General features: G+C 42.3%; 1 protein-coding gene across 1 annotated transcript in view; it reads left to right on the top strand.

Moving 5' to 3' along the window:
- Pdzd2 (PDZ domain containing 2) overlaps positions 1–13,144 on the top strand; it is a 236,203-nt gene that overhangs the window by 173,748 nt on the left and 49,311 nt on the right. The window contains exons 6-8 of the mRNA XM_090332095.1: positions 3,666–3,762; positions 9,387–9,532; positions 12,721–12,840. Coding sequence (XP_090188221.1) covers positions 3,666–3,762; positions 9,387–9,532; positions 12,721–12,840 — 363 coding nt within the window. The remainder of the gene's footprint in view (positions 1–3,665; positions 3,763–9,386; positions 9,533–12,720; positions 12,841–13,144) is intronic.

Here is a 13,144-nt window from a genome sequence, read left to right as displayed (position 1 = left end):
TCTTTTAGCTCTTTTGCTCAAGCCTAGGGCTCTACTACTTTAAGCCATAGTGCTACTTCCAGTTTTCTGGTAATTGAAGATAAGAGTCTCACAGACCTTCCTGCCCTGGCTAGCTTTGAACCACAATCCTCAAATCTGTCTCGCTGGCTTGTATCTCCAATTAACTTACAAAGTTACAAGTGGAGCTGTGTGGCTGGAGTAGCCGACTAGTACTAGCTTTGAGCAAAAACTCCAAGGGGACGGCATTCAGGCATTCAGCCCCAGCACTGGAGCTAGTACTGTCATTTTGTGGATCAAAGAAACTAAGTTTCGTTTTATTCTTTGGTGTCCTGAGGGATTAATAAAAGCTGTGTTAGGAAGGCTGGGGGATGTGGATTCCATACACACAGAGACAGAAGGCGAGATCAGAGCTCCTCCCCAGATCAGAACATCTCAGACAGGCTGTGTCTGATGGTCTTATCCCTGGCCACTGTGTAATGAACAGCTCATTTAATGGGCATGAGGGGAAGTAATGGCATTCAGGCTGGGGAACACCTTTATCTGAAGGTTGGCAGCCTAGCAGACCAGGTGGTATGACCAGAAAAAAGAAAAGAAAGAAAACCCACTGAGCCTCCGTAATTGCTGTTTACAGTCTAGCGACAGGTTGTTCCATAAAGTTTTTAAAGCAAGCAAAACAGAAGTCCTGTGTTATTCCTGTTTGTACATCGCAGGGTTGGCACCGATCCCTGGCATGCCTAAAAGCAGTTCATATGCTCTGGGTTTACCTTGGTGTCAGGAAGATATCCCTGGAGAATCTCAAACTATCTTTAGGATTCCATTCTTGCTTTCCCTTCATAATCTCAACCTGGATACCTGCCAGTCCCTGACATTCAAATCTGAATGCAGTAAAGATACATTATCATTGTTTTATAGGTCAGGGGCTCTTTTCCAGTGTCCCTTTGTCAACATGGCTTGCATCTCCCACATTTAGGACCTTTCATCCTTTTCCTTGTCTAGAAATATATTTGAATTCAAGGAAGAAAAGAGACACTTTCAAATGGCATGAATACTATATGAAGCGTACATGTAAATAATTACCTCGTAAAAGAAGAGTTACTTGGAGGAATTACTTTGCTTTTTTATGCATTTGTAGCAACAATTGTACACAATATATTATTTTTATCATCTGTTGAAATCAGGTGGAATTTTCTTCAATAACATGATTTATTTGCTCTTTCAACACATGATTCATGTCAAAGAATACCTTATGTATCTTTTTTTTAACGGGTGTATGTGCCATAATGGGAGTCTTGCCTATTTTAATGTGAGGCTTTTTTCCCCCTCTCTGGAATCTTCAAAGAGGAAGTTTATTGTTTGGTGTGTGTCAAAAGTTTGGTCAGTGTAAATTTACTCCCACGTATACCCTCAGGTTTAGCAAACACTTTCCAACCATGTAAGTTTCCATTTATGATCTAATGTTGTATAATCTATTGTATAATCTACTATTGGAGCACGTTTCACTTTTCCAGGATGAAGACACAGGGAATCTTGGCTTGTTATCCCTGCATAACATCTGGGGGTCTGATTCTATAGACACACAGCTCATAGGATGCAACTGCACTTCCAAAGAACCTGGGCAATGCTTGGTGCTTAATTGCTGTTCAGGAGTGCAACACACAGCATCAGGCCAACTGAAGGCTGTTCAGTCCGATGTCAGCTGTCAATGACAATAGTCATTGCCAGACATCACTGACAATCATGAGCACTGAACACTCCTGTTGCATAGTGACATCCTAGTGCAACCAATTACCCAGGACTGCTGATGTTGGTGTAAATAAACCTGCACCAAAAGTTATATGTGTGTATGTGTTATATACACACATGCATATCTGTAAACACACACACACACACACACACACACAGAGCACCTACAGTTATGTACAATGCAAAAGAGCCAATAACTGCGTGACTAGCTTAGATGTTTATTACACTTTTTTTATTATTATTTAGGCTGTACTCCTTATTTCAAAACATTTAACATTTAAACATTTTAAATGTCTTGTTTTAAAACATTTACTGCAAAACAGTATGCATAAATGCTATGTTCTCTCTCATATGCAAAATCTAGCCCTTTTTGGAAAAAAAAATGAATGTCAGGAATAAAAGGTGATCATAAACTGACAGGTTGAATTGAAACTCCTTTGTATGACTACTTAAAGATAATTTTAAATTCTATATATTTTTGAAGCACTGGGGACTATCTAGAGATGGAAACCAGTGGGAAGGAGAGAAAAGGAGAGAGTGTGACTGAAGTACTGTATATGCATGTATGAAAAGAGAATAAATTGAACTCATTAAACATTTTAAAGGGGAGGGTGTAGATAAGGAAGTAAAGGAAGCAGTGAGTTTGATCAAAGTATATTCTATGGTTATATGCAAATATCATGAAGAAATCCAAAATATATGCCAATAAGAAAAGAATAATTGATGTGGGGGGCATTAGTCCAATAGTAGAGCACCTTACTACCAAGTTCAAGGTCCTCAGTTCAGATCCCAGTACAATCAAAAAATAAACAAAAGGGGGCCGGGAGTTTGGCCTAGTGGTAGAATGCTTGCCTAGCATGCACGAAGACTTAGGTTCAATCCCTTGGTAACACATACATAGAAAAAGCTTGAAGTGGTGGAGATCTAGCCTTGAGAAAGCCCAAGGACAGTGCTCAGGCACTGAGTTTAAGCCCCAGGACTGGCAAAAAAATAAAATAATGTAAAATCAATGAGGAAAATCAATAATTGAAGGATACAGATTTGTTATTAAGTTTAAATGTTCTGTTCCCAAAAACCAGTATGGTGGTGGCAGCCTCAGATATATCAAATTCATCTTTTTTTTTTCTTTTTTCTTTTTTTCTTTTTTTTTTTTTTTGCCAGTCCTGGGCTTGAGCTCAGAGCCTGAGCACTGTCCTTAGGCTTCTCAAGGCTAGAGCTCTACCACTTGAGCCATAGCACCACTTCTTGCTTTTTTTTCTATGTATGTGGTACTGAGGAATCGAACCCAGGTCTTCATGCATGCTAGGCAGGCACTCTACCACTAGGCCAAACTCCCAGCCACTTAAGTTCATCTTATCTCTGGTTCTATACTAAGACTTTGCAGGATCACTGACTTAGACCATCCAGTGCCTGACCGAATCCTGTGTGAAGTTTGCACAGTGATAAAATTACCTCACATTGCATTACCCAAACCATACTTTATCATTAAGCAATGCTTGTAGTTGTCACAGAAATCCAAGTTTTGCTGTATTTTAGGAACCCTAGAATTGGGTCTAATAAGTTCATATTTGTTGCAACCTGCATTATAGTCAAAACCCTGAGCCCTGAGTCAAGAGACCTGGGCTGTAATGGTGGCAGAGCCACAGTTGACCTTGACAAGGTCATGAGAGTGGAAGGAACCCAGGGATCCTTTCCAGTTTGGAAGGTCCCTGGTCCTGACTGTGAGGAGAAGGTACTGGGGAGGAGTGGCTGTCTAGGAATGTTATCTGAAGGGCTGGGCTGTGAGCCTAGGAACATTTTTTAACTCACATGACACCTGTGTGGCTGTGCCTGCAGACTCGCTGAGATAACCTTTTACAGAAGGTAGCACAAGGCATCAGCAGGACTAGCCTCTCACCAGCTCTGTGCCCTCTGCATTTCAGATACCTGGGATGGAGGAAGCCCAGGAAGAATCCAAGGAGAGCTCAGAAAGCCCCAAACAGAACAACAGTAAGATAAAGCTCAAGAGTCGTCTTTCAGGTAAGTGAAGACATGGGCTTGATACATAACAGCCCAGGCTGGTCTTGAACTTGCCATCCTACTTCAGCCTCCTGAGAGCTGGGATTACAAGTATTCCTGCCATGCCTGGCAAGATGAACCTTTCTTTCTCTTAAAATCTCAAAATTATCTCTCCTTACATGACACTTGCCTGTGGCTTAACAACTCCATTAAAACTGTATCACCAAATACATCTAGTACCAGGAACTCACAACTCACTGGGTTTGCTCAGTGACTGGTGACTCACCCACTTGAGTCACACAAGACAGCCTTCCTTTTCAAACTAATTGAGAAAATGAACCGTTTCCTATTTTCAACTCACAGTATTAGGCAGAATGAGTGCCTGAAGATGGATTTGTTACAAAGAGCTTTATTGATGACTGAGCCAAGTGAGAAGTTGTGAAGGTTCTTCCCTGAAGACAACCACCAGCCCCTCTCCAGCCTGAGGACAGCTGAGATACACCTAACAGTGTATGCCAGTGTTGTGTGGGGGTATCAGGCTGATACCCTGAGGTCAGCTGTCTTGTCAGAGTTGATCACCACATTCTAAATGGTCTCCAGAGAGGTTCACGGAGCCCAGAGGAAACCCAAAGACCTTTGGAATGAGTGCAGCCACATTCCTTATTTTATGGATGAGAGCAAAGAACTTGAGGAAATCCCAAAGGTCACTCTATCAGAGACAGGACTCTGAGTTCTTCCCACCCCTTCATTTCATGGGGATCTTGAGAACACTTCTGTTTGCCTCGCCTGACGCTTCCTAGATTCACATGAGAACCGCTCAGATGCAGTTTATTCATCCTGTGAGTTTTGCTCATATAGAGAATCGAGACACAAGAGGAGGCTGCCCTCTCTGTCCACTGTCTAAAGACACTAAAATTTGTGTGGCACCAGAGAATGCACACATTACCCTAGTCAAGTGCCTTCTCCAGGCCTCAGCTTCTTTATCTGGAAAAGGGAGAATTATGCATTTATTCTGCCAGTAAATGAGGGGCTGCTAAATAGCAAGCCCTACTGGTTCATTTCATCCATACTATTATTGCCTTTTCCCCTCTCAAGAGGGGAAAAGGTTTACAAAGGTTTAGGCAGGAAGGCCCTCTCCTGAATCTGTGGTTCCAGCAAATCTACAGACCCTATAAGCCCCACACAGGAGGTAGCAGGGCTGAAAGTCTGTCTTGCTTGGGCCTCAAGAACCAGTGCAGAAGAAGCAAGAACAACCAAGGTTCTGCGGGAAGGGTGATGCAATGGTCTAGACTTGGAATAAAAATGAATGCTAGATCTGGGGCACAATGAAAAGAAAGATAATTAGTTTTCAGAAACCTGTGGTATTTTTTCTCTCCCATTATTTGTGAAACAATATAATCTGACAGCCATAATGATTTCATCTAACAGAGTTTGTCAGAGAACTGGGGACAGGGTGGGTGGGGGAGACAGCAGAATCTTAGGGGAAGCAGTCACTGTCACAGGCAATACAGGCAAGACCTCAGGTGATGTCCTAGTATTTATGAATGGAGAAGAGGGCCAAGAGAATGACAAATTCTTTTGACAGCCATCAGGATACAGAGGATTCAGAGAGCAGGGGAAGGGAGAGATAAGACTAGAAATCCAGCCTGGAGACGTGTCAAAGAGGCTTAAAGGATTGGGTCTTGATTTGGTGCTGTGGGATGTGTTTGCTCTAATGATATTTGCATTTGCAATTTTCATGGGATCAACTCTTCATTTGTCCACCCTGTAAGACCGGATGTTGATTGCATAATTTCTTTACATGAGTCACAGTGGTACTGGAGCATCAGGGCATTATCTATAGTGTGTGCTTCCTCCTGTCCACGGCAGACACGTCACTATCAGCTCAGGAGGGGTTTTCTTCTAATGAATCTTTTTTCAGATGAGTAAGCACACTGAGAGAGCTTAACCTGGTCATGCATTTTTAAGCCAGGAATTATTTCTAAAAGTGTCTGTAAAGAGATTCCAGCCATTTCCACAGGGCTTTTCCCAGCCTGGCTTCAGAACTGACAAGAACAATGCCATCTGTCATTCCATGCAGCATTTTTCTGATAATCTAACCCAACTTTTTCTTGTATCAGTTCTCCTTTCCTAACAGCAGAGTTCTCCTTTAGTTCTGATACTTTAGATTTTTCTGTGTTAATCCCTTAGGTTTATGATCTTTTTAAGTACAGATTTTTCTTTGCTGGCAAAGAGATTGTAGATATTTGAAAATCTACTTCCCAAAGTTACTATTGAGCTTTTAAAAAGCCAAGCCTAAAAAAAAAAAGCCAAGCCTATAATGATAGAACTGTAATACAGCTGTATTTGTATCACTATTAAAAAATGCATCCATCTGTTCTTTTTAAAAGTACAGCTATCTCATCTTACTCCATGAAAAACTTTCAGAGAAATTTCTAGGTAGATTAAAATTCCAGTTATTCAATGAATCACTACACAGATCTATATGTATATCTAGATATTCAAGCCACTCATGCACAATATACTTAGTATATAAACATCATGGTGGCATTATAGTTATACTCATGTACCTGATCCACCATTTAAGAGTAAAGTCTTCTAAATTGTCTTATTTTAAAATAATGTACAGGGGCCAGAAGTTTGGCCTAGTGGTAGAGTGTTTGCCTAGCATGCACATACACCCCGGTTCGATTCCTCAGTACCACATACATAGAAAGTGGTGCTATGGCTCAAGAGGTAGAGCTCTAGCCTTGAGAAAGCAGCCAAGGACAGTGCTCAGGCTCTGAGTACTTGCAAAAACTAATAATAATAAAATAAGAAATATGATAAAATAATGCACAACTTTAGGTATTGATAAAGGTGTCATAAAAAACCATTCCTAGAGGTTCAAGATGCTAGTAGAGCACTTTCCTGGCAAACACCAGGCCCTTGCCTCAGTCCTCCATCCCCAAACAAAGCAAAACTTCCTACAAAGATTTGCTAAAAATGACGTCAAAATACTAACTAGGAAAGTACAAAGTGAAGCTCGTGTACAGCTGTGCTACTGCACACGTGCACTGCCTGCTCCGTACACCTTCTCTATGGTGTCAGTGCAGAGAGAAAATTGCCCAACACTGCCTTTCACAAAATGTATCTGGTCATTAGCACACATAACTGTATTGTACTGTGTTGAAATTGAACATTCTGTTCATAAAAACAATACCATTGAGTGTTTTCACTTTGAAAATCCCCATGTCTGCCTCTTCCCCTTCCTGCTAGAAGTCCTCAGAAGACTAACTTGGTGATCTGTAGGTTGGAGGCCCCGGAGGCAGGCGCCCAGTGTCACTTGAAGGGATCTCAGGCTGTGGAACGATGTCAGGTCTGGGCTTTGTCCCTGAGCTCTTCAGCTCAAGGCTACCGCCCTACCACAGAGCCAAGCACCACTCCCCATATTGTTGAGGTTAACTGGAGATAAGAGTCTCAGTTCCTTTTCTGCCCGGGCTGGCTTTGAACCTTGATCTTCTGATCTCAGCCCCCTGAAAAGAATGTCCTGTTCATTGTCAAATGCAAGAAAAAATGAGAAGATCTGTGAAGGTGGTGTCATTTGATGATGTGGCTATGGACTTCAGCTGGCAGGAGTGGCAGATCCTGAACATTGCCCAGAGAGCCATGTACAGGAATGTCATGCTAGATACCCACAGCAACTTGGTGTCCTTGGCAGGGCACTGTTTTCCTAAACCTGAATTGATTGCCAAGCTGGAGCAAGGTACAGAACCATAGAGAGCCTCTGACCAGAACTTCACAGATATCCAAAAGATGGATGCAATGATTACAACCTGTGAGGAAAATCCAGATGAATGTGTGAAGTACAAAGCATGAATAGTAGCACAGTGGAGGAGAGAGTGAGATTAGTACCAACTTTTAAGTTGAGTTCACAATGGAAGCCAGCGCTGATGAGGAATAATCGGGATTCCTTAGGGCCGGGTCATTCAAATCCTTGAGACTCTTATCTCCAATTAACCCCCACAACAACAGAAGTGGTGGTGTGGCAGCAAGGGCTGGGCGGTAGTCTGGAGCTGAAGAGCTCAAGGACAATGCCCAGGCCTAGAGTTCAATCCCCACAACCGACAAAAAAAAAAATTAAAAAACCTACTTACCTTATCTTGTGTGTTGGCTATGTAGAATTCCATTGTGTATATATACCACATTTTCTGTATCCATTCATCTGCAGTGGGCCATCTGGATTGTTTCCATCACCTGGCTATTGTGAATAGTGCAGAGATGAACATAGCTGAGCAGGTGTCCTTATCATATCTTGGGTTATGATGTTCAGGGTAGATGCCCAGAAGTGGTATGGCAGGATCATAGGGAAGTTCAATTTTCAGTTCTTTAAGTTACCTCCACACTGCTTTCCAGAGTGGCTAAACTAGTTTACATTCCCACCAGCAGTGCAGTAGGGTTCCTTTTTCTCCATGACCCTGCCAGCATCTGTCATTGTCTGAGTTCAAAATCTTGGCCATTCTTGTTGGGGTAAGGTGGTGTCTTAGGGTTGTTTTTATTTGCATTTCCTTTATGACCATGGATGATGAACATTTTCTCATATGTTTTTCTGCCATTTTAATCTCTTCTTTGATAAGTCTCTCTTTAGTTCCCTTGCCCATATAGTGAATGGTTTGTTGGTTTTGGAGGGGATTAGTTTGTTGAGTTCCCTGTAGACACTGGATATTAAGCATTTGTCACATGTATTATTGGTAAATATCATTTTCCAGTTGGTTGGCTGTCTGTCTATATTTGTGGCTATGCTTTAATCTGTGCAGAAATTTTGATTTTTGGGTAGTCCCATTTATCGAGTCTCCAATCTGTTGTGACCCTGGGATTCTGTTCAGGAATCTTTTCCCTGTGCCTATGAGTTCCAGTGTCTCTCCTATTCTATCATGTAGCAGTTTCAGTTTCTGGTCTGACATTGAGGTCTTTGATCCACTTTGAGTTAATTCTTGTGTATGGTGAAAGGCTAGGGTCACTTTTTGGTTTTCTGCATGTGGTTGCCCAGGGAGGTGGAGGAATCTAGAGCGAATCATGTTGAGTGGGACAAGTCAAGACCAAAGGAACAAAAGCCACCTGGTATCCTTAATATGTGGCTATTAGATCCAAACCGTACAAGAGCGAGGACTCAATATCTGCATACCCAATGCTATGCATATGATATTGGAAACATAAACACAACTACATAGACATAAAAACCTATGACTCTATAGATATATTGTTTTATTATATAGATTAATATGTATATATGACATACAAGCCCTTAGCCTAATTTTGATTATGTTCTAAAAACTAAGTGCCACTGATTGTATATAGAGATTCCATTTTGAATACTTGTTTGTTAATCATGTCAATTGAAATATGATGTAAAAATCAATGTTAATAAATTTTTTAATAAAAAATATTTTAAAAAAGAAAAAAAAAAAAACAATACCATTAAGCCAGGCACCCGGGGTGTCTGCACAGAATCTGAGGTACTGCCCTTCCCCAGGCTTGTCATGTCTTGCCAGGCCTTCTAAAACTGCATATCTGGCTATAAACGTCACGTATTCCTGCATGTGATGGATGCTCTGAAAATTCTTCTCATTCCTCACCACGCCATGCTCTTCCCTCTCTGTCTCCAGGAGGTGTCCACCGCCTAGAGTCGGTTGAAGAGTACAATGAGCTGATGGTGCGCGATGGGGACCCCCGGGCCAGGATGCTGGAAGTCTCCCGAGATGGCCGAAAGCACTCCCTTCCCCAGCTGCTGGACTCTTCTGGGTCATCGCAGGTCAGTTCTGAGCCTTGGTCCAGTCACAGTCACTTGCTAGGTTAGGGAAGGAATAGCCAGCTGCCAGACCTTCCCTGGTCTCCAGTCTTGTTTTATTCATTTCTCCTTTCAAAGGCCAGGATGGAATCAGTGCAAAGGACTCCCTGTCTGCATGGACCATGAGCATTTGAGGCCAGAGAGATAGTAGAAACCAAGAAGACATTAGAGAGAAGGCTGTCTACCCATAGTTCAAAAGTCAGTGCAAAAGAATAGGGAAGCAGGAATCTTCTGTTGGATCTCAACCTCTTGATTCCCTTCCTGCTGTGTGCTTTGGAACTAAGAAATGCTCTTAACTGCCAGGAGCCAATGGCGTCTCACAGTCTGTGGTGAACCACCATTGCTTATTTTATGGAAGCATCGTGTGTCAGGAGAACAGCGGTGGTGTGGATGGGGGAGAGGAGTTGAACACATGCCTCTGCTTTGTCATGGGTCCTACCTGCTACACAGTGACAACTGAAGCAGCCAGGATCTGCTGTATCCTATCAGAGGCCTGGCTCCATAACCCTGCACAAGGCTCCTCCTCTGTCACACTGTCCTCAGCCTTTGGCATCGATAAGATGCCCAGGCCTAGGATAGGCATAACAGGAGAAAGCTGGCCACAGTGACACTCACAAGTCCTTGGGGACAAGTTGGAGGCAGTAGTGTTGTAAAAGACTTGGGTCAGCTTATCTGGGTCGGACTTTTGACTTTGGGGTATGGTATGAGCATGTTGTGGATAGATCATTTGACCATCAAGGAGGTTAAAAATATTTTGCTCAAGGCACAGTGAAATCTCTGTGAAGGGACATGCTTGAGTATGGTTGGGTATAATGCAGGAAAGTGCTGGTGTTTTTTCTGGTGCTGTTCACCTGATCAGGGGTAAAGGTACCCATGTTTCAGAGGCAGGGGTGGTAGATTGGGCTGTTTTGTGTTGTCTTCACTCAGAGGCTGCTAGAGGAGAGTGAGGCGCCGAGAGAAAACCAAGGATCCACCTGTGGTCTGTTAAGACTCATCCACTGCCAGCGCGCAGATAGTTCTGCTGCGCGCAGATAGTTCTGCGAGCCTCTTCACAATGACTCCGACTGGAGTCACAGAGACAGGGGAAGACCGGAAAACGATCAGAGAGCCTTGTTGTCAAGGCTGTGTCAGTTAATATAGAAGTAAATATACTGTTGTTTATATCAGTCAGACTCTCCAAGGAAAACTGGCCATTTGTAACCAGGCCTCCAGAAATCAAGAAGCTCAAACTAATATAGAAAATCTTAAAAACAAGTTTTTCTCCTCTTCAAATTGTTATTTCTCTTACTTCCTGCCTTCTTTTTTTTCTCTCCCAAATGGTCTTTTTTTTTTTTATCCCATTCTCTCTCCTTCTACTAAAATCTTCTGCCTAGATTAGAGTTTTCCAATAAAACTTTTTACAGGCATAGAAATATTTTTTGTTGTTTTTGTTGGTTGTGGGGCTTGAACCAAGGGCCTAGGCGCCATCCCTGAACTCCAGTCTACCACTCTAAGCCAGTGTCGCTTCCCATTTGCTGGTGGTTACTTGGAGATAAGAATCTCATGGACTTTGAACTACCAGCCTCTGGTCTCAGCCTCCTGAGTAGCTAGAATTACAGATGGATGGAAGTATTTTGTGTCTGTACTATCTAAGATGGTTGCCACAGGTGCCTACTTAGCCCATAGAAAATAGCTAGTACATTTTAATCTTTAACAGTATGTTTAAAATCTAGGCAATCTCTTTGGTTAATCTCATATTGTAACAGTATCCCACTTTGTTACCTGGTATATTATATAGATGTTTATTGTTTATTTGAAATAGGAGGGAAAAATAAGGGAAGGGGGTAGGGGGAGGGAAATGAGGACAAAGACATGGGAGGGGATATCAATGTTTGAGAAGTAATGCACCCTCTATCTGGTGAATATAACTGTAACCTCTCTATACATTAAAATTTAAAGAAATAAACATCAAAAAAAAATCTAGGCAGTCATGGGTGGTGAGTAGTCACCATATTAGACAACACAGTCTGGAAGGTACAAGTGAAGCCTGGGACTCTTTGCCATGAAGCATGCTTCTGGTGCTTTCCACAAGGAAAGTGGAATAAGGCAGGGTCAAAGCTTAGTGATGAGAAGAGGCGTCCTCTCATGGAGATCACACCTGGATCCCATGACTGCCCCTCCCTGCAGCAGTTTAAGTAGAAGGGTAGTAACCTTGCCAAGCCCACATCACTGAGACCAAGTCTGGGAGGCGCAGATTCCTGGTGGATTTGGTGCAACTTCTCAGTGTAATTGTTCTAAACAGCCGGGGGTACAAGAATACCACTGGGGGACATTTCTAGATTTCAACATAGCAGGCACAAATTTTAAGCATAAAACCTATCTTATGATGTCTCTTTTTGTATATTAAATATGAAATGATTGTTTGGGGCTCATATTAAGACATTTACTTTTTCCTAAGAGTAGCAAAGCACAAGGCTGGTTGGAGTACTTTAAAATCTCTTGATAATGTTTGAAATACACACCCTGATCTGAGCTGCTGTGAGCCTGAAAAGGAAAGTGTGGCTTAGGGAAAAGATTTTATTTTCCAAATATGAGGGATTAGAGCTGAAATAGCTACCGTCTCTCAGCAGGATAGTTCATGTGGAAGAATGTTTGTCTGGGTCTGTGGTTTGCCATGTATAAGAATCAAGGATTACTGAGTTTTTGAATGAGTAAATGCAGTTTGAAGTGGTGAGATACTTTTTGACCATGTCTGTGAACTTAGGACGGGGGTATGAGTAGGAGAGTGATACAGTAGGGGATGGGGATATGGTAGGAAGGTGATTTCCCACAGGGTGGTTATCTTATATATCTGAGGCCTTATGGTTTCTGGTTCCTGATTCCATTCCAGACGGATCTGGAATATGGAGAAGAAAAGAACAGCATGAGTGCTTGAGATTGCTAAGTAGTTCTTAATAAGGGGGAAGACATGGAAATGTATTAAAGCGGAGGGTCTTTCTCCATATGATTCATGGTGAACTTTCTTTAATTCACTATACCAGGGCTGGAGTAGAGAAGCACTGCTATCTAAAACAAAAGACAACTGACATTTTCATGTCTGAGTGTATTTGTGTGCCAGCGCCTCCAGCAGGATGAATGAGAACACCTTTGGTCTTATCTTATCTGACTTTTAGGAATACCACATTGTGAAGAAGTCCACTCGCTCCCTGAGCACCACTCATGTGGAATCTCCATGGAGACTCATCCGGCCATCTGTCATCTCCATCATTGGGCTGTACAAAGAAAAGGGCAAGGTGAGCTCTTTTCTTCAGACTCCTGCCTTGCCTTCCAGCTAAATGGTGGCATTATTCCTTTAATGGTTAATTTTCAATTATTTCATTTTACTATTTGTTGTTACAGGTCCAAGAGAGATAGAGAAAGAGGCCTCAGGGTGGGCTTCCTGGCATTCTTCACTGTAGGCTCCGGTGTATGTAGTGGTTGCCCCCACTTTGCATTTAGGAGATAGAGATAGAGAACTAGGCGTCTCTAGGGCAAATCCAAAGGAGAATGAAAGAATGTTGTGGGTATTGAACCCACTGTGCCTCACTTCTACTTCCA

Source organism: Megascapheus bottae, chromosome 4 (genome assembly GCF_031878675.1).
Source record: "Megascapheus bottae isolate mThoBot1 chromosome 4, mThoBot2.hap1, whole genome shotgun sequence".
Lineage (NCBI taxonomy): Eukaryota > Metazoa > Chordata > Mammalia > Rodentia > Geomyidae > Megascapheus > Megascapheus bottae.
Note: the sequence above shows the minus strand (reverse complement) of the source record. Positions and strands in the feature narration are given on the sequence as shown.